This window comes from Canis lupus, chromosome 5 (genome assembly GCF_003254725.2).
Source record: "Canis lupus dingo isolate Sandy chromosome 5, ASM325472v2, whole genome shotgun sequence".
NCBI classification, from domain to species: Eukaryota; Metazoa; Chordata; class Mammalia; order Carnivora; family Canidae; genus Canis; species Canis lupus.
In genome coordinates this window covers 80297737-80318076 of record NC_064247.1, presented here as the reverse complement: position 1 = coordinate 80318076, position 20340 = coordinate 80297737, and the positions used below count along the sequence as shown (strand labels likewise).

At 47.5% G+C, this 20340-nt stretch overlaps 3 protein-coding genes across 8 annotated transcripts in view; 1 reads left to right on the top strand and 2 right to left on the bottom strand.

Annotated features, from left to right (window-relative positions):
* Window positions 1–29: 29 nt before the first annotated feature.
* On the bottom strand, window positions 30–9254 carry COG8 (component of oligomeric golgi complex 8). Its single transcript, XM_049109732.1, has 8 exons — window positions 8839–9254; window positions 7210–7417; window positions 5573–6400; window positions 3598–3766; window positions 2453–2735; window positions 2327–2328; window positions 1447–2136; window positions 30–586 (listed from the first exon to the last, which is right to left on the bottom strand). Exons 1-8 carry the CDS (start codon window positions 9219–9221, stop codon window positions 429–431), a joined length of 2721 nt encoding a protein of 906 aa, XP_048965689.1. The 5' UTR covers window positions 9222–9254; the 3' UTR covers window positions 30–428.
* An 88-nt stretch (window positions 9255–9342) lies between these two features.
* Window positions 9343–20340, top strand: part of NIP7 (nucleolar pre-rRNA processing protein NIP7) — a 118588-nt gene continuing 107590 nt past the window's right edge. For 3 of the 5 annotated variants that reach the window (XM_049110758.1, XM_025426675.3, XM_035715682.2), the window contains exons 1-4: window positions 9343–9504; window positions 9598–9684; window positions 9772–9910; window positions 10418–10558. In XM_049110758.1, coding sequence (XP_048966715.1) covers window positions 9449–9504; window positions 9598–9684; window positions 9772–9910; window positions 10418–10558 — 423 coding nt within the window. In that variant the 5' untranslated portion in view covers window positions 9343–9448. Of the gene's footprint in view, window positions 9505–9597; window positions 9685–9771; window positions 9911–10417; window positions 10559–10741; window positions 11887–20340 lie in introns of those variants that run through there. The other 2 variants (XM_025426676.3, XM_049110759.1) reach the window with 2 other exon arrangements.
* TMED6 (transmembrane p24 trafficking protein 6) lies at window positions 12196–18540 on the bottom strand. Of its 2 annotated transcripts, none has more exons than XM_025426673.3 (4): window positions 18254–18540; window positions 16918–17044; window positions 15241–15392; window positions 12196–12832 (listed from the first exon to the last, which is right to left on the bottom strand). In XM_025426673.3, exons 1-4 carry the CDS (start codon window positions 18464–18466, stop codon window positions 12599–12601), a joined length of 726 nt encoding a protein of 241 aa, XP_025282458.1. In that variant the 5' UTR covers window positions 18467–18540; the 3' UTR covers window positions 12196–12598. The 2 variants fall into 2 exon arrangements, with proteins under 2 accessions (XP_025282458.1, XP_025282459.1); XM_025426674.3 differs by having other exon boundaries at window positions 15241–15338.

Below are 20340 nucleotides of genomic sequence, written 5' to 3'. Positions count from 1 at the left end.
GCCCTTTGTAAAAATAAAAACTCAGTGAAGATGGTCAACCATAGTCTTAAGTTGCATTTTTAAACAAAAGTCAGCTATTTTTGGACTATGTCATTACAAATCTTGGCTTTGGGGTAGATTATACAGGCTATGAAATCATGTCTACTAAGAGTGGTTATTTATCTGCCCCACTTATTACCATACAAAATCATTGGGAAATGTCTGCTCTTTGGGGGGGTTCATTTTCTTCTCAAGTTGAAAGCATTATTTTGTCCGTGGCTGATTTCAAGGCAAACATTTTTGATCTATTCCTCCAGCTTGGTGTGGCAATGTATTGTTTTCTGTCAGAGCCAAGCCAATATAAGTTGATATCAGGCAAGCCATGCCCAGCTCAAAGCCCAAGTGTTTATGTTTTGGTTTCCAGAATCTTCAGATGCAGCAGGAAAATTTTAATCATTCACCTCCATCCAGTGGATGTTTGTAAATGTCTTGCTGTCCATTTTGTCAATGAACAGGCAGCCCTGCAAGTGGTCCATCTCGTGCTGGATGATACGGGCTGCCCATCCGCTCGCCTGCCACACCACCTGCTCCCCTTTGGGGTCCAGCCCTGCAAAGTAAGTTACAGCCTGGGTAAGGATATGCTTAACTGGGTCATTTTTAATTTCCTTACCTTTTCCCTGCCTCTGGCTGTTCCTGTTCACAAGAGGCAACATCAGAAAGGAACGTAGACAGCAGCCCCTGTCCTTCCCAGAAAAGATGCCTCAAGTCTGCCCACTACCAAGCACTCCATGCGGTTCTAATGCTGACAGGTTGCAGGACTTACTAATGGGTCTGAGGTGAGAAAGGGTCTTCCTAAGGTGCTTCATTTCTCAACAGTCCTCCCATTTCTGAAGTCCTGCTGATTTACTTCAGTTTCTCAAAGTATTTCAACTTGGTACAGTGGAAGATAAAGGGATACCGTTTACTTTCTGACCTGGACCAAGCGGCTTACTCAAGAGGAACAATCCTCTCAACTCCGGCAACAAATCCCATTCCACAAAACATCCTGTGGTGTGACAAACCAGGAATGGCTTATCACCCTGGGCCAGGCAAGGCTGGGCCCCACTTCCGCCCTTCCACCAAGAGGGATCCAAATGGTTAAACAGTAAATGTGCGTGAGACAGCAAGTGAGAGGGCACAGGGCAGGGGACCTGGTGGCAGGTAACATCGAAACTAGCCCACGTTCCCAGCCCAAGCTACACGCCACAGACGAGCTGGCTCTGCTGTCCCCAGCCTCCATCCCCATAGGTCAGTCGTGAGTCACATCCACTCCAGGAGCCTGCACTTCCACAGGTCTGCACCTTAACCGGAGCTTTCCGAAAACTTGCCCGAGACCCGAGGTCGCCGCCTCCGTGGGCTGGGGTAGAGGTGCACGCGTTTGCCCAGCCACCCCAAGGCCACCGCCACTACCCCCCTCTTCCCCGGCACCTGAGATCTGCACGGCCTGGAAGCGGGGTACGCAGGCCAGGAAGCCGGCGACGCTCTCGCAGCCCTCAGGGAAGGTGACCCGGCGGCTGTCCAGCACCCGCAGGCTGGGGTTCACCACCACGCGCAGGGGGAAGGGCTCCATCTGGCGGGTCTCGCGGAGGCGCGGCGCGCAGGCGCGGAAGAGCGCCTCGGGGAACTCGAAGGCCAGCACCTGCAGCGGCACCCCGAGCTGGGGGGCGCTCAGGCCCACGCAGTGCCGGCGCCGCATCACCTGGACCAGCCTCTGCACCAGCCGCTGCAGTTGGGGGCCCGCCAGCTGCGCCGGCTCCACCGGGGCCGCCACGGTCCGCAGCGCCGGGTCCCCGACCTGGCACACGTGTGGGTACGGCGGCTCGGGCGCGCCCCGCACCAGGCGGCGCACGTAGCGCCAGTACGACCGCTGGCGCGCCGGACCCTCGAGGCCGTCCCGGGCGGGCGCGGAGCTGCAGGCCCGGCCGCCGCCGCGCGCCGCTCCCCAGGCCCACGGCGGGGCCCGCGCCCGCAGCAGCCCCAGCAGCAGCCCGGGCCCCATCGCAGACGCCCGGCCGCCGCCGCGGCCCTCCCCGGCCCCCGTAGGCCGGCGCTCCCGCCGCGGGGGACGCCGGGACGCGCAGATCGCGCGCGCCTTCCGGGACGCCGAGCGCAGCCCGCCTCCGTGACGTCACAGCCTCATTGCGAATTCCGTTTTTTTTTTTTTTAAGATTTTATTTATTTATTCACGACAGATGGAGAGAGGCAGAGACACAAGCAGAGGGAGAAGCAGGCTCCATGCAGGGAGCCCGACGTGGGACTCGATCCTGGGTCTCCAGGATCACACCCTGGGCCGAAGGCAGCGCTAAACCGCTGAGCAGAATTCGGTTTCTTACTGTATAATCAGCCACGTGTAGGCGGGACCCAGAGGTTCCCCCTCTCATTCGTTGTCAGCCTCCCCTCGGGGCTGTCCCGTGCCCCGCGAGTCCCGCCTCACCTCCCCGCGGACGCCGCGGGGGGCTGGGGCGCGGGTGAGGTGTCCCCGTCAGGCGCCTCCGCCGAGCCCGCGGGCTCCTGCGCACCGTCAGGGTGACCGCACCCTGCGGCCGTGGCCTCCGGGCCCAGGCCCGACTCGGCGGGGGGCGCCGGCACCAGCTCCTTGTCCTCCAGACAGAGGACCAGCTCTCTCTTCGGCAGGAGGAAGGCCAGAGGCTCCTGGACTGCGGCGAGGTTCACGTGTCCAAGGTTTCCGTACTTGGAGAGCTGAGCGGGTGGAACGCCTAACCCGGGGGGCAGAGAAAGTGAAACAGAATAACGTTTCAGTAAATTTAAATGCCGATGTGTCCCAGGGAAAAATGTGATGGACACAATTTCAATATATTCCATACAGTAAACACGCGAGACTGAAGGTAATCCGGAACAGCACAGTGGAGGGTGGCCTCCCTGAGCCTGTATGACTGTGTGTGTGACCCAGTGACTGCCCTGCTGGGAGCTCTGTACCCCCGCCCTGGCTTGGAGAGGTGGCACAGGGAAGGGAAGGCAGACTGGGAAAAAGCTTTTTAAAACACCTTCTCTGGACATTTCATATAAATAGAATCATACAACATGTGGTTCTTTTGTGCTTCCTCCACTTAGCCAGATACACACCGTGTTGTATTATTTCATCGATACGAAATGTCCAGAAAAGGCAAATCTGTTGTAACAGAAAGCACATTAGTGGTCCCCAGGGGCTAAGAGTGGGCCTTGGAGAGTGACTACACGGGGCGGGAGGGAGCTTTCTGGGGTGATGGAAATGTTCTAAAATTGGATGGTGGTAATGCTGTATATCGCTCTATAATTTCTAAAAAACAATTTTACAAATTGGATGAATTGGGCAGCCCCGGAGGCTCAGCGGTTTAGCGCCATCTACATCTCAGGGCGTGATCCTGGAGACCCGGGATCGAGTCCCACGTCAGGCTCCCTGCATGGGGCCTGCTTCTCCCTCTGCCTGTGTCTCTGCCTCTCTCTCTCTCTCCTGTGTATTCTCATGAATAAATAAATAAAATCTTAAAAAAAAAAAAAAACAAATTGGGTGAATTATTTAGTATGTGAATTATATCAATAAAAGTAGTTTTAAAAGCTCTTTCCCCTCCTTTCTCTTACCTAAGGTCTGTGCTATTTGAGCTGGTGGAAAAAGGACTTGGAGACAGCGATTTAAATAAGGAACAAGGTCTTCCAGGAAGACAGTGCAGAACTGGACAAAGAGCTCCTGCTCCCCGGTGCTGAAAGCAGCCTCTTCTGCCCGGTGAAAGGCCAGGATCACTTTGGTTACCTAGAAGATGGAGGCACCATGAGGAAAGTCACACCAAACAGTACCCTGCATTACTGTCTTGTTTAGATTTAGAACTGTGGCCGCTCCCCACAACTCTGTCACTTGTCTGGTGTGTTTCTGACCCAAACCCAACTTGTTCCATTACTGGCGCACTTATCAGTTCCTGTGCAAGAGCAGCAAGAGTTTCTTGATTCCTACATGATCTGGACCAGAACTATACTGGATCCAGAAAAATGAAGCAAAACTATAAAAGGTTTCTCCTGAGTAAGGCCTCTGAGGTTCCAGGAAGCTAGACTGTTAGAAAATTATAAAAGAACACAGAAAAGAAGTTCCCATGATGGGGGACATACAAATTACAGAGCAATCTAACTGACATTATAGATGGATATCCTAGTGACAGAGTTAAGAACACAGACCCTCTCAGGGGGTATGCTACACTTCCTGGTTCAAGTCCTGGCTGTGCCACTTGGTTCTGTGACTTGCAAGTGATTAAACACTTCATGCCCTCTGTTCCTCAGTTTCCTTATCTATAGAGTGGGGCCTGCAACAGGATCTAATCTTAGGGTTGCGAGGATCAAGTCTTAATAGGTATAAAGTATGATGAACACAACCTGGCGTGGAGTAAATTCTATATAAGTTATTATATATATATATATATATATATAATATAAATTACCAATCCCTGAATTTCAATGACTACAAAGTTTCAATGCTCATGCTTTCTTCCTCTTACAGGAGGCTATTAACAGATTTTTGGTTTTTGGTTTTTTTTTTTTTGAGTAACACAAGTGGGAAAGTTTATTAAAGCAAAAAGTACACTCTTGAGATATGAGAGCGACCAAGCTCAAGAGAAAGAGATCTGGGCCCAGAAAGATTTTATATAACCACGTCACAACTGCCACCTGGCTGACGGCAATTATAAGATACCATAAGTTGTAAGAAGCATCCCAATATCTAAAGGTTTAAATATGTAAAAATGTGCACGATATCATTAGTTGTATTTCTTAGGTCTGTAGAATCCTAAGATGGTTCTTATGACTCCCATCCCCTTGCATCCACTCCTTTGTGTAATCCCTTCCCTTGATTAGAGGCAGAATGTGTAGCTTGTTTCTAACTCATATAAAATCCAAAGGTGAAGGATTTTGCAGATGTAATTAAAGCCCCTAATCAGTTGACTTTGAATTAATCAAGGGATATCCTTGGACCCAACTTAATCAGATGAGCTTCTTAAAAAAAGGGTTAAGGACTTCCCTAAAAGAAGAGACTCACACAGGAGAACTGTTCTCCATTGGCGTTTAAGAACGCCACTGGCGTTCTCCATTGGCGTGAGGTGACTTCTAAGACCTGAGGGCCTTAAACCTACAACAGCAAAGAACAGAAACTTGCCAACGTGAATGAGCTTGAAAGGGGACCCCAAGCTTCAGATGAGACTGCAGCCTGGCCAACACTTTGACTGTAACCTTGTGAGATCGTAAGCAGAGGAACCAGGACTCCCAATCCAAAGAAACTAGAAGATGATAAATGTATGTGTATGTTGTTTTAGGCTGCTATGTTTGTGGGAGTTTGTTATGTAGCAGTAGAAAACTAATACACTACTGAATCATTATTACAGGTGAGCCACTTCATGAATTGTTCTAGGTCCCATGATGGGGGACTAACCAGAGCTTCTCAATCAGAAAAATCTCCAAAACCCCACTAAGCCTCAGTCTGCAACCACCTATCACATGGACTGGCTTATTTTTTGCTAAAGTCTGGCCACCTGTTACCAAAGAAAGCCCCAACAGAGAGCCAGCAGTATGTGCTCACCTTGGCAAGGGCATCCTCCAGGACCCTCGTCACATCCTGTGCCAGGGCCACAGGGCAGCAGAGGCGCAGATCATTGAAGGCAACCAGAATATTGTTGAGGAAGCAGGCAAGGGGTGGGAAGTCTAAGAGCACCATGGGTGGCTGCAGGGTCCCCGGCTGAGTGACTGGCACGGCAGCAGGCAGGTTACTGCTGCCCAGGATGGCGGGAGCGGAGATGAGGGTGTAGGAATTCATTTCATCCTGGAACTTCTCCACTGCCTCCTGAATTGCCTTCTGAAAAGTGCTGATGGCTACCCGCTGGAAAACAGGAGCCAACTGGCCCCGGAAATCAACCCCCACCCGGCTGAAGGACAGCCCAAAGTACATGCACTGACCCAGCAGAGAGTCTAGACGACCACCTATCCCCCTGTGAAGGTCGGTCTCCAGCACCTGCAGGAATTGTGACACTCTCTGTAGCACCCAGCCATAGAAGATGGCACTCTCATCCACAGTGTGCTCGCTTGAGACAGGGGGCAACAATGGGTCCTCGTCTGAGAATATGGCACGGTACTGAGTGATGATATCGAACAGATGGACACGGCAGGCCTCAATGGTTTTTGTGATGTGGAAATAGGGATCATCATTGGGGATGGCAGTCAGGATGGAACGGAGCCAAGCATCTCGGGCCTGAAGAAACTTCACCCTCAACTCAGCCTCTGTGAAGATATCCATGCACCGCAGGAAGCCAATGACACGGAGGCAGGCAGGGAGCTGGATGTTGGTCCTTAGTTGCTGGATCAGCTGGCTCAGCATCAGCTGCATGGACTGGCGCACTTCGTTCACAATGCCCTGACAATATAGGGGCTCAGTCACACCACACTGGGAAAGACACTTCCGAGACCCCAGTCCACTACTACCCTGAATAGTGATCAGCATGCCCACTGCTTTCTGGATACATGAAGACATAGCTGATGTTACAGGCTAACCAACAAAGATCTCATCTGCTGTGGCCAGCTGGAATTATTCACTGTGGCCTACAGGCCGTTTGGTTCTCCTCCCTCACCTGCTCCCCAATACTGTCCTCTTGCTCACTGCAATCCAGTCGCACTGCCTGTCTTTATTTTTCTTTCCTTTCTTTTCTTTCTATCTTTGTATTCCTTAAACACTCCCAACTTGTTCCCTCCTCAGTCTGCTATACTTGTTCCTTTCACTTTCTGGTTTGCTTTTTCCCCACATCTTCGTATGGGCAGCTCCCTCTCATCTGGGTCTCATCTCTCCAGCAGAACCTTTCCTGACCGCTCTACCTGGGGTACCTCACCCTAGTCTTCTACCCATTCCCTAGTTTATTTTCTTTAGACACTTACCATTATCTGAAAGGATCATATTATTTATTTATCAAATGTCAGTTTACATTCATGAAAGCTGGGGCCTTGTCTGCTTTTGTCTCATTGTCTCCCCAGCACCTAGGTCAGTGTCTGGCAGGTGATTACTACTTATCACTTGCATGAATGAATCATGTTCAAGCCTGCCTGGCTGGCAGAAACCAATATGAAACATGCAAAGTTTCCCTAAATTTTCCGCCTGAAGGTTCAGTGATGACCACAGAATTACTGATTATAAGAACATGAGTTCCAGTCCTCTGGGGGCAGTCTGGCTACCTGGATGACAGGGATGGAGGAGTACTTCCTTTCCAGTCGGCGTACATAGGCCGCGAGCTCCAGGGCCTCTTCATAATAGCTGTTCCGGACACAGGTATCCATTAGCTGAGGAATCTCCAGGATTTCCAGGATTTCTGTGTGCCGGTTTAGAGTCAGGGTGTTCATCCGGCGGTTGGAGCTGATCTCCTCAGCCTCTTTCACAAAGTTTCTAGTAAACAAGAGAATATTGGTCGCTCACTGCTCTACATCCAAAACTTAGCTACAATTACCAAGCATTTACGGTGAACTATGATTTAATCTTCACACCAAACCTGTGATGTAAGTACTATTTATTACCCTTGAGGCAATTTTAATCCCAGAGAGGCTAGGCAGCTTGTCCCAGATCACACAACTAACAATAAAAATATGTGAACCCAGATCTGCCACTTAACTGGCAGTGGCAAGGTACTCAGGCTCTCTGAACTTTTTCCTCATTGGTCAAATAGTACTAGCACCCACCTCATAAGGATGGGAGGATTAAATAAGATGATGTATATAGCATCAGCCGCCGGGCTGGGGGCGCGGGCGCGGGCCTGGGGAGCCACCGCAAGGCCGCTAGGGAGGCCGGCAGCCGACTTCCGCTTTAACACAGAACCTGACGCACAGTAAATGTTAATCTTAGCTACTTTTTTTGTGATCACTAACCAGCTCAGAAGCTACAACCTTACCCTCAAGTTCCCTCAGTCTCTTAGGCTGCTGTTCAACTTTTATTTCCAGTCTTCACTTCTCCGTAATTGCAGAGACCTGCTTTATGAGGCCCCCCCACCTATTCTGGAGGAAATATCCAAGGACTCAAAACTTGAACTTTTATCCTTAAAGGCTGAAAAGCAGAATTAATGATAACAGGCTAAGGATCTAGAGAGGCAGAATGTGGCTTTAAAAGGAGAGACTTCGGGGATCCCTGGGTGGCTCAGCGGTTTAGCGCCCGCCTTCAGCCCAGGGTGTGATCCTGGAGACCAGGGATCGGGTCCCACGTCGGGCTCCCTGCGTGGAGCCTGCTTCTCCCTCCTCCTGTCTCTGCCTGTGTGTGTGTGTGTGTGTGTCTCATGAATAAATAAATAAAATCTAAATAAATAAGTAAAAGGAGAGACTTTTTGATAATTGCTACTGCTCCAAGTGGAAAGACTTTGTGGTCAGCCTTCCATCCGTGAAGCTCTGGGCCGGCCTGCGTGTGGACTACGGCAGGGACGTGCAAGGTCAGCTACGTCCGGCCCAGTGGAGGTGCTTTGCGCGGCTTCTCTCGTACGAGGGTCACAGGCAGAGGGAGAAGCAGGCTCCCTGCAGGAAGCCCGATGTGGGACTCGATCCCGGGTCTCCAGGATCGCACCCCAGGCTGCAGGCGGCGCCAAACCGCTGCGCCACCGGGGCTGCCCCCGACTTGGAAGCTTACCAGCCGTGCCCCTAGACGATCCCTCGGCTGTCCCAACGTCCTCATACACGAAATGGGCATAACAGCACCTACCTCGAAAGCAGGCGCGCGGTTTAAAGGAATTTTTTAAACGCTCGGAGGAGAGCCCGACCCAGGGGAAGCGCTAGGGGAGCGTCGGCTACTCCAGTGGCTACAAGCCCCGAGGGCCGGGCCCGCCGCACCTGCAGCTCTGCTGGAAGCTGGGCAGGCGGCCGAGCAGGCGGCCGAGGGACGACTCCACGTCGCCGAAGAGGCGGTGGATGCGCTCGGTGCACTCGGCGCCGCGGATGAAGGTCTTGTAGTTGGCGAAGGCCAGGTCGCGCGTCTGCTGCAGCAGCTGCGCTCGCTCCTCCGCCAGGCGCTCGGGCTCGCGCCTCAGCCGCTCCAGCCCCGAGCCGCTCAACTCCCGGAGGTAGCGGCCCACGTCGGGGCGCTCCCGCCACTGGGCCTCGGGGAAGCGGTCCCGGAACAGCGACGCCAGGAGCCCCTCATCCTCCACCTCCCCGAGAGCCGCTGCGGCGGCCGAGGCCGTGGCGGGCGAAGCGACCGTGGCCGGCGCCGCCATCTTCCGGCAGCAGCGTCACTTCCCCTCCGGCCCAGCGGGGGCGCTGGCTCGGAGCCTGGGGCCGGAAGCCGCCCGGGGGCCGCGTCCGCCCGGCTCTCCTCCCCGGCGGGCCGGCGGGCGGGGGGCGCGGCGCGGGGAGCCACGGCCGGGCCGCCAGGGGGGCCGGCGGCCGACTTCCGCTTCCGGCCCCGGGGCCCGCGGATCCGGCGCTGCGACCCGGCGGCAACATGCGGCCTCTGACTGAAGAGGAGACCCGCGTGATGTTTGAGAAGATGGCGAAATAGTAAGAGCGCGCGGAGGGGAAGGGGAATGCGTGCGTGGCCGGGAAGGGCGTGGGGGAGCGGGGCGCTGACCGCAGGGCCCCGTTTGCCTTCAGCATCGGCGAGAACCTCCAGCTGCTGGTGGACAGGCCGGACGGCACCTACTGTTTCAGGCTGCACAACGACCGGGTGTACTACGTGAGGTGAGGCGGCGCCGCCGGGCGCAGCGGGCCGGGAGGACGCGCCCCCCGCCGCCCTCGTCGACGCCTCCTTCCCCCTCACCCCTTCAGTGAGAAGATCCTGAAGTTGGCCGCCAACATCTCCGGGGACAAGCTGGTGTCGCTGGGGACCTGCTTCGGGAAATTCACCAAGAGTCACAGATTCCGGTTGCACATCACAGCCCTGGATTACCTCGCACCCTATGCCAAGGTGTGTGGGGTGGCACCGCGTCGGCCCTGGGGAGGAAGGAGTCCGCCCTGGGGGCCTCGTCGGAAGGCAGGTCCTCGGGCAGCTTTCCGCCGCGGGCGCCGACGGTGCGCGGGTCGGTGTCGGCAAGTGAAGGGGTTGCAGGGCTTGCTGCGTGCGGCTGGGACGCCGTGAGGCCGCCTCGCTGCAGTTGCGGCCCGCGGAGGAGGAACGCCGGGGCAGACGGCTCTCAAGAAAAGCAGATCCGTGTCTTTGGCGAGAGCCTGGTGGGATCCGGAAAAAGAGCTCGTAACTAATCCGTGAGTCGTAGAGTTGAAGAACCGCCTGGCAGGTCTGATGAGGGAGTGAACCATTTGAGATGACCCGACCATCCCTCTTTCTTCTCCTAAGATGCTTTCAAGAAATCAGTCCCAAATTCAGCAGCTGGCTTATCTGCAGGGATACAACAGTTAGCTTTTTAAGGTCTCTTGGATTTAATTTGTTTTGTTTTGTTTTGTTTTGTTTTGTTAGTATAAAGTGTGGATAAAGCCTGGAGCAGAGCAGTCTTTCCTGTATGGGAACCATGTGTTGAAATCGGGACTGGGTCGAATCACTGAAAATACTTGCCAGTACCAGGGAGTGGTGGTGTACTCCATGGCAGACGTCCCTTTGGTGAGTAGAGATGGTAGCTGTTATAAAAACCGAGCATCTTTTTAATCAAGAAGGATGTATATTCAATCTGTGCGCTTCAGAGACTAAATTCTCAGCACCTTTCGAATTTCTATATATTTTTGATCATTTCTTGATTATTTCTATCCCTCAATGCGTGCCTTTTGAATGACTCGAGTGAATCAGTGTCTCTTCTTTTGAATCCCAGGGTTTTGGGGTGGCAGCAAAGTCTACACAAGACTGCAGGAAAGTAGACCCCATGGCGATTGTGGTATTTCATCAAGCAGACATTGGGGAATATGTGCGGCATGAAGAGACATTGACTTAAAACGAAATCATCGCAAGGACTTATGGCTGTGTGGAAGGGCCTAGCTTTGTTTCCTGTGTCTGTGTAGGCTCCATCATCATGTTGAATTTTGTCAACACTGTGACTTCTTCAGGGACTTCTTAGTTTAATATTCTCACTATTACGGACGATGCAGGTTGGATTCTTATGCGGAAATGGCTCAAAAATAGTGTTTCAGATCTTTGTGACTAAAAAGAATACTGTGTTTTATATTTGAATCGGAGGGCTGCTTGTTTTGAGTAACAGGTTCTAAGTCATTCGAACTGAGGACAAGAATAGCCAGCTTATTGTTATCTGTGATAACACTATTTTCCAAACTCCTAAGACCACAATAGATTTTCATTATTTTTTAATACCATGAAAGTTAGATACTGCCATATTAGAATGGTAGGTCACATGTGAGATTTTACAAATGAAATTTGGATAAAGTAATTTAATTTTTTCTGCTAATTTTCTATATAGTAGATGCTGTGTGGTGTGCAAGAAAACCTTGGATTCAAACCCCAGTTCTGACACCTACCAGCTGTATGACTTTGGAGGCATCATTAAACCTTGATAAGCTTATTTTTTTTCTTTCAAAAAACAGCTTTAACCATCTACCTAAGAATGGTTTTTAGAATTACAAATCATGTTTGTAAAGCACTTAGCCCGGTGCCTGGCTCATGTTACATATTAAATGGAAAGAATTATTTTTATATTGCATATACTGGGTATTTCTGTTACTAAGGATAGGATCTCGTGAGTATAGTTTGATTATATATCTTGGTTCTTATTCTTTTTCTTAGATGTTTATGGTCCCAGGCTAATGTTATTTTCATCACCGTGATTTCTTAAAATGTGATTTCCCTTACAAACCTTTATTTACCTGACTGGACTAGACAGAAAGTGCTAATCAGACACTGAAATAATTCAGCTTCTCTATCCTTGCCCATGCCTGCCAAAATTATTTTTGAAATTATTAAAATGTTTTTTAAAAATTGAAAAATTCTACCAAGTTTTAAGAAACTGCCTGTATTTAAAACATTTCTTTAAATACATTGCTTTTTTTCCTGCTTAAATTCCAAAGGTGACATCTCTAAAAATAAAATTTTCAAATACAAAAAAAAAAAAACACCCATGTTTTTGTATGCAACATGTAAACTGAGATTTATGTTTTTGTCCCATTTTTTTTTTCAACTCTTCTCCCTCCCAAGGTTCTGTGTTAACCCTCTAGATAGACTTAGTAAAGGTTAAGGGACTGCTGCGTGAAGAATAGTATTTTGATGGTAGCATTTAGTACACACTTAGTAATAGCTAATATCAAAAGTTGCACATTTATTATTTTAAATATTTTTTTTCTTTATTTATTTATGATAGTCACAGAGAGAGAGAGAGAGAGAGAGGCAGAGACACAGGCAGAGGGAGAAGCAGGCTCCATGCACCAGGAGCCCGACGTGGGATTCGATCCCGGGTCTCCAGGATCGCGCCCTGGGCCAAAGGCAGGCGCCAAACCGCTGCGCCGCCCAGGGATCCCCTACATTTATTATTTTATTGCCATTTTGAGGCAAATTGGAGAGGAAAGGAAAGTAATAGACTAAGATGTTCTAACAAGATAAATTGATTTTTTTTCCAATAACTTTATAAAGCTCATTTGACTGAAGCTTTGACAAAGCTTCTGCCCCAGAAGAAAAGAGCTAGGGTGCTGTAGTCATTGTGGCTTAGCATCTTGGCTTTTTTGTGTCTGTAGTCTTTGGGACATTGAAGAGACGCTTTAAGAAATACAGCTGCAGGATTCCAGAAAGAACAATAACAAGGCTCTGAGCTGTTGACCACCAGTTCACATAGTTATAGTTTGATTGGAGAAGGAAAAAGTCAGCCATTTTCCTCATGCGCGCAAAGTTGTAGTATCGCCACATGTGAAAGATATTGTTCTGCACCTTCCATGTACTCTCCTGTGGTACAGAAAATGAGATTTTTAAAAAATATTTTATTTATTTATTAGAGACAGAGAGGCAGAGGGAGAAGCAGGCTCCATGCAGGGAGCCTGACGTGGGACTTGATCCTGGGCCTCCAGGATCAGACCCTGTGCTGGAGACGGCGCTAAACCGCTGAGCCACCTGGGCTGCCCAGAAAATGAAATTTTTTTAAAAAGATTTTATTTATTCATTCATGATAGAGAGAGAGAGAGAGGCAGAGACACAGGCAGAGGGAGAGGGAGAAGCAGGCTCCATGCAGGAAGCCTGACACGGGACTCGATCCTGGGACTCCAGGATCATGCCCTGGGCCAAAGGCAGGTGCTGAACCACCGAGCCACCCAGGGATCCCCATGAAAATTTTTTTTAAAGATTATTTATTTATTCATGAGAGACACAGGGATAGAGAGAGGTAGAGACACAGGCAGAGGGAGAAGCAGACTCCATGCAGGGAGCCTGACATGGGACTCGATCCCAGGTCTCCAGGATCAGGCCCTGGGCTGAAGGCGGTGCTAAACCAACCGGCTGAGCCACCTGGGTTGCTCCAGAAAATGAAAAAAAAAAAAAAAAAAAAACACCTCCTCGTCTCCCAACTAGTCTCACCTGGGTGCTCACAAGCACTAATATAAGTTATCTGATAGTTGAGTATCTTACTCATAATTTTATGATATGTAATAAGTTGGTTATTGTAGTTGTTAGTAAAGCTGGTTTTGCTGTATATGAAAAAAGGTCTTGACTTTAGTTTAAAAAGACATGATTTTATAATGAAAAATTTCAGTGCTGAAACCAGAAAGCTCTTACCAGAGTATTTCTAGATTTAGACACGTACTCCGTACATCGTTGCCATTCCAGTGATGTCTTATGTTCTTTGTGTATGGTAGAAGATGAGGGCCTGCAAGCTTCTTATTAAAGGACCAGATAGTCAATATATTAGGCTTTGCAGGCAAGGAGTCTCTGTTGCAACTACCAAACTCTGCTACTGTTAGCACAAAAGCAGTCATGTGTAACTGTCAAATGAGCAGAGCTGTGTTTCAGTGAAACTTCACTTACAGAAACAAACAATGGGCTTTTGTGCATTGAAAAATACTCTTGAGAAAGTGAAAAGATATTCCACAGAATGGAGAAAATGTCTGTAAATCAGTTACCTGATAAGAGACATATCCAGAATATATAAAAAACTTACAACTCAATAAAAAGACAACCCAATTTAAAAATGAGTAAAGGTTTTGAAGAGTTCTCCAAAGATCTACGAATGGTCAAAAAACATAAGACGCAAAAAAAACAAAACAAACAAAAAAAAAAACGCTCAATGTCCTTAGCCATTAGGGAGACCATTCAAAACCGCAAAGTACAACTCCACAGCCAGTAGGATGGCTGTAATAAAAGAGACAGTGGTGACATGTTGGCGAAAATGTAGAGAAATTGAAACCATCAGATACTGCTGGTGGGGGGATCCCTGGGTGACTCAGCAGTTTGGCGCCTGCCTTTGGCCTAGGGCGCAATCCTGGGGTCCCGGGATGGAGTCCCGCATCAGGCTCCCGGCATGGAGCCTGCTTCTCCCTCTGCCTGTGTCTCTGCCTCTCTGTGTGTGTGTGTCTATCATAAATAAATAAATCTTAAAAAAAAAAAAAAAAATGCCGGTGGGAGTATAAAATGGGTTTAGCCACTGGGAAACAGCAGTTACAGTTAAAACAGAGATACTATGACCCACCAGATTATACCACTTCTTGGTCTACATGTTCACACAAAAACTTCATGGGTATGTGTTATTCATAATAGCCAAAAAGTGGACAACCCAAATGTCTACCAGCTCATGAATGGATAAGCAAAATGTGGTATAGTCCTAGAAGAGAATATTATCCATAAAAGAAAATGAAATACTAATAGATGCTACAATATGGATCAACCTTGACAAGACCAAGTGGAAGGAGCCAGAAACAAAGGCCACATTGTATGATTTCACTTGTACAATGTACAGAATAGGCAAATTTATAGAAACAAAGTTAATTAGTGAAGGATTGCTCAGGACTAGGGGGGTGGGGGAAGGAAGAATGACTAATGGGTATGGAGTTCTTTGGGGGTAATGAAACTATTCTAGAATTAGATGCTAGCAATAGTTGCAAGACCTTGGGAATATACTAAAAACCACAGAATTGCACATTTTAAAATGGTGAATTCTATGTTAATCAGGCAGTGTGCCAGATGTGGTTTGTGTGCCATAGTTTGCCAACGTCTGTTATAAAACAAGTGAGGAATTTGAAGAGCTCCAAGTTCCAAAAGGCTTTAGATCCCCATGCCTATTTGGTTTCTCCCCAAATGAGCCTTCACTCAGATATTACGGATTTCCAAGGGTGTTTCCACAGATGTTTCTCCCATAAAATAGTTACCTCAATTGCATCCAGAGTATCATTCAGTCGCTTTCTTTCATTCTTCTGTTTGTGGTCCATTTCAGGCCCCTCATAGAAGACTCCAAAATTGAGGTACACTTGCACAGAACCAAAGTGATTTTGCTGATTTTTTAGACAAAGCTGATAAAAACCTGTAGGAATCCCTAGATCATTACTAAATCTCCAGCCTTTGTTGATCTACCACCCTCTAGATTTCCCTGGAGATACTTGTTTACCCGTATTAAAGGTACTACTGTTGTACCTTCTTTTTACTTAGGAAATACAAAGATCCAGTTTTTGATGTGGAAGACCTTAAATGATCTTCCATGAAACTTATTTTACTAAGTATGTTACAATATTGTTTTGCTAAATAGTAGTAACTTAGTTCTATAAATTAGTAAGTTTGTAAATAAATTTAAGCAAGTTAGTTCTATACTAGGTTAGAAACGATGTTTTCTCCAGGTTTTTCAACTTATGTTTCTCACATCTCTTATTGAAGCTCTTCTGCTTAGCGAAATGAGTTGAAATTAAGAGCATGGTGTTTGCCTGCTTCTTGTACGTCATTAGAGCTGGGGGATGCCATCTTGAATTTGAAATGAGAAAAAAATGATGTGAAAAGCTATCCTGCCGGAGTAATTTCTACAAGGTGGTTGGTACAGGAACTGATGGTTTAGGATATGTACGAGTGCTGGCTCTTAACTGGGGTTGCTACCTGTGTGTGTGTGGGAGTGGGGCAGAGTGGGATTAGAAAGGTTTGGCCCCATATTTGATTGTCGAAATGATTGGAAGGCACTACTGGCATGAAGGGGCCAAAGATGCTAAGTATCCTAGAGTGCTGAATATTCTGTGCTACACAATGAAGGATTGTTTTATGCCCTGGTTGAGAAACATTGTTTTTTTTCGGTACACCTGGTTCCTGGTTGGTAGAGAGGGCAATTAAAACTACCCCGTGCTGGGGACATCTGGGTGGCTCAACTGGTTAAGGATTTGCCTTCGGCTTGGGGCATGATCCTGGAGTCCCGCTGCGCTGCGGGCTCCCTGCTCAGTGGAGAGTCTGCTTCTCCCTTTCCTTCAGCCCCTCCCCTAGCTTGTGCTCTGTCTTGGGGGAACGGGGCGTCGGACCAAACAAAACTGACCCATGCTGTCCAAGGTGGGGACAGACTCCATCTGGCTATAGAAATTTCCTGTGACTGGAGAAGTGCTTTGTTGTAGAGGTGTAGGTATTTTCATGGCTATGCATTTCCTTTCATTCTGAGTCTGCTGTTTAGTAACTGGCTCAAGTATTCTGATAACTAGAAATGCTATCCTGTGAATACATTTGTCAATTGGAATTCTATATTATAAGTGGGTCTGTTTTGGTGACTTTCTCATAACCTGATCACTTGGAGACAATAAGATAAAAATTGAGCTTCTGGACCCTGGAGACCCTGCCCCAATCTGCCAGTAGACTGCCTGCTGCTTAATGTCCTCTGCCACCAGCAATCTCCAGGAAATGTTGAAGGCTGGTTTTTGGTGTTCAAGGCTGTTTAGTCCCCCTACCATTTGATCATCCCTGTGTGAAAAAGCCAGAGCTTTTACATCTCAGGTACTTCAGTAATTTCAGTACTTTCCTCATTCTTGACCCAGTTTCAAAGAAACTTAATGACTATTACAGTAGCTGTGGTAATGAAAACAGACCTGTCTCTTTGGTAGAGAAGTTAATCTGGCCCCGAACATTCTGAGAGGAGTCTATGAGGAAACCCTGTGGCGTATGTGCAGTGGCAGCAACATGCCGGTCATGTGACATTCCCACTGTCCGCTGCACCTGCCAAGACACATTAAAGGGGGAGAAAAGCCCCTGTTGCATCACCAGGAAGCTAACTGGTAAGACTGACATTCTTGATCATCAGCACAGTGCTTCTCCATCAGAGATGGTACCGCCCAGTTCTCTCTGGGAATTTGGATTGAGACAACAGAGGTGCTGGGTGGAGGGGAGATAGCAATCCTGAACATTCTATGTTAAAAACAGTACTGCAAGACAAACTGCCCAAAATGCCAGGAACACTCCTGTTAAGACCTGTCTCAGAATGTACATCTTGTGTGTATGGATCGATATGTATGTCTTTGGCTATAGAATTCTTGATTGCACCTGCTTGGTTTTGACGTCTTGGTGGAGTCCCAGACCTGGGCTTACTTGCTACTTGACAGCAAATAAATCAGGCATTCAGTAGGCACTTGTCCCCAAGCTGGGTCTTGATAAGCCCAGGCTACAGTGAGCTGACGAGTAGCTACTGTTCTTATAAATTCAGAAATAAGAAATTTCTCTAATAAGCTAACTTACAATACGCTTTGACTTACAGTGGAGTGGAACAAGATCAATATAGTCTATTACTATGTAAACAAACTTTAGAAAGCTAAAAGTTTTCTAAGATAACAAAGGAAATGAACAACTGCTGACTCTACTGCTGAGTCCACCATCCTTGGGCACTGTGGCGAAAGACAAACAGATGGATAAATGTACTTGGCCTGGAAACAGGCAACTTGAAAACATTTACATTTCTGAAGAAAAAGAGAAACCCTGAGCCAGTGATTCTTTAGTAAAGCAGAAGGGTAAATGTTGCTTCCCCAATCCCATACACTGAAATCTCAGGGTCTGTTGCCAAAGGCCATGTTAAGTTTTCATTTGACTTTGTACCATATCCACATTGTTTCAGTATTTAAAAAAAAAATAGATTCTCTCCCCTCTCATCTCCAAATCTGAGTTAATATATGATCACCTTTCCAGGAAGAGGCAGTCTGTTTGTCCCATGGCTTTGAGCACACCTTCATTGCCCCAGAAGTCAAGCCATATGTTCTAGTGATTATTCATCCAAAAAGTTTCCATCTGAATGCAGGTCCATTTCATTATGAGGTAGGGCATCACAGCATAAGACAACCAGAATCTTGTATTTGAATAAAACCTGACCCACTTTTACAAAAGGAAACAAGCAAAAAAACAAGCCCCCAGTATGGCCAGAGGAGCCCATGTACTCACCTCATAACTGAAATAGAAATAGCCAGTCTGGCGGGCAAATTGCCAGAAGCATTCTGTGCCTCCTGGAGGGATCATGATGGCAAAGTCAGATCTATCCGCTCCATCAAAAAGCAGCTGGTCCCCAGAGCCACTGAGGGGTTCTGTCTTCTGGCTCCTAGCAGAAGTCACTAGGTTCAAAACTACCAGTCCAGCTCCAAAAAGCAAGGGGAACATGCTGTTTTCTGGAGACTCCTCTGCAGGTGAACTGTTTGCAGTCTAGTGAAACCAAGTAGTCTGGACAATTGCTAGGGTAATTATTAACGTATAAGTCACACTTCGGCCAATTTCAGGGCCACACATGGATATTCTCATGCTTGGCTCACAGGAAGAGCTTTCGTTTTTACCTCAAAAACTCAGTGGCTTCCCAAACGTACCTCATGGGTGCTAGAGAGGATCTACTTCAGAAGAGGCACTTCTGTCATTCCTGTGTCAGTTCTTCCTTCTTGGGAATAAACATTGGGTAAGTTTATTTACAACCATCTGAATATTCGGACGTTTGCCTGGAGATTTGTTTCCCCTACTCACATCAAGTTGCTAGATGATACCTATTGCTCTGATAAGACATGTGGGACAAAACTATTTCAACAAAATTTTTTCTGCACAGTGCTAGATCTTAGCAAAAAGCACAGCACAGAAGTGTGTGCAAAAATTTTAATGGACAAATAAAATGAGCAAGAGGCAGCGGTCAAACTCCTCCACTGATAATCCTCATTCTACTTTTCCTCTAAAAACACACTTAAAGACTATATTGTTCAAACCCTCAATCCTTCCCCTTTTATTTATGACTTCTTCACTCACAGCAGCAAAAAGGCTCATTGAACACCGACTTCATGGCTGGCTTTAAGCTAAGAGATTTACTTGCTTCCTATGTGTTCTCACAACAGCACTGGGAGGGAGGTACCATCATCTACTGCCTTAGAGCTAAGGAAATGAACATCCAGAGATTCCGATGGCTAGCTCACTGTCCCAGAGGCATAGCTGGTGCAGCTAGGGCCCCCAGTGAATCTCACATTCTACCCTACCAGGACAGTGTTTCTGTCCACCTCTGAGCGCTGACAATGCCTAAATGTTTTTATTTCAGCCATAATCTTAAAAAAACAAAAACAGCATTAGCACCTCTTAACCAAGTCAGAATTCATTGCATTGATTCCCGAGTGGTTATACCTTAACTGTTACAAGCTACTACGCAAAGACGACTTTATAATTGTGTTCAGTTCTAGCGAAGGCCATGTGACATCATAGTACTCTGCAGGCACAGTGGCTCTACAACAGTCTTGCTAAGGTGAGGGTGGGAGAGACTAGGATCACTTCTCAATGCATAGGCACCCCCCGCACCCCCATCCACATCCTATCACTGCTACAGTCTTAACATTACCCATGTCATGAGCAGTGACTTAGATTCAGCAAAACAATCATCAGTTCACAGTACATTTTATAGTTCTATAAAAGCTGTAGGCATAGTTTTATGTTGGCACACATTTCAGGAATACTATAATAAAAATATCCCTGAAGTTATGTTAACAAGTATTAATGGACTTACACATTTCTCAATTTGAGAAACACTGGGAAGGATAGATATCCTGCTTCCCTAAATGTATCACTTCCCTAAATGTAACATCACTCTTCTACTTAGAGAGCATGGTCTAGTAATATGAGAGTGGAGGAGATAAAAGCTTCTGGATCCTAACCCCATTTAGAGGAAGACCACAACAAGTTGCAATCAGATCAAGAGAGATCTGGGTCTCACTTTTTCACTGTAACTTCATTTGGGGTTAACTGGTGGAAAAACAGTAGTACCAAATCCCAAAACATGTAAATAGATAATAAAGCTGTACAAAGTTTCTAACTTGTAGCTACAGGATGAATTTTAAAACTGTAGCATTTCTTTACACTTTGCCTTTCACTCACTCAAAAGTGAGAGAGGGGGAATTTTGTCCCAAAAATGTTATATGAAGGGAAGGACAAATCCAATACAGTCTGACATCAGCTTCTTGTAACATAGTAAACATGGTTCAGCAAAGCTTGTTCAACATTTTGCTACCTCATAC

What these genes read in the sequence shown, in the direction of transcription:
- COG8 (XM_049109732.1), bottom strand. Translation starts at nt 9,221, where the DNA reads ATGGCGGCGCCGGCCACGGTCGCTTCGCCCGCCACGGCCTCGGCCGCC. An exon ending in AGCTTCCAGCAGAGCTGCAG is followed by an intron (nt 7,418 to 8,838) that starts GTGCGGCGGGCC and finishes CTTGTTTACTAG; the next exon opens with AAACTTTGTGAAAGAGGCTG. An exon ending in CCAGGCCGTGCAGATCTCAG is followed by an intron (nt 587 to 1,446) that starts GTGCCGGGGAAG and finishes CTTACTTTGCAG; the next exon opens with GGCTGGACCCCAAAGGGGAG.
- TMED6 (XM_025426673.3), bottom strand. Translation starts at nt 18,466, where the DNA reads ATGTTCCCCTTGCTTTTTGGAGCTGGACTGGTAGTTTTGAACCTAGTG. An exon ending in CTTCTCTACCAAAGAGACAG is followed by an intron (nt 15,393 to 16,917) that starts GTCTGTTTTCAT and finishes GGATTCCTACAG; the next exon opens with GTTTTTATCAGCTTTGTCTA. An exon ending in ATACTCTGGATGCAATTGAG is followed by an intron (nt 12,833 to 15,240) that starts GTAACTATTTTA and finishes TCTGTACCACAG; the next exon opens with GAGAGTACATGGAAGGTGCA.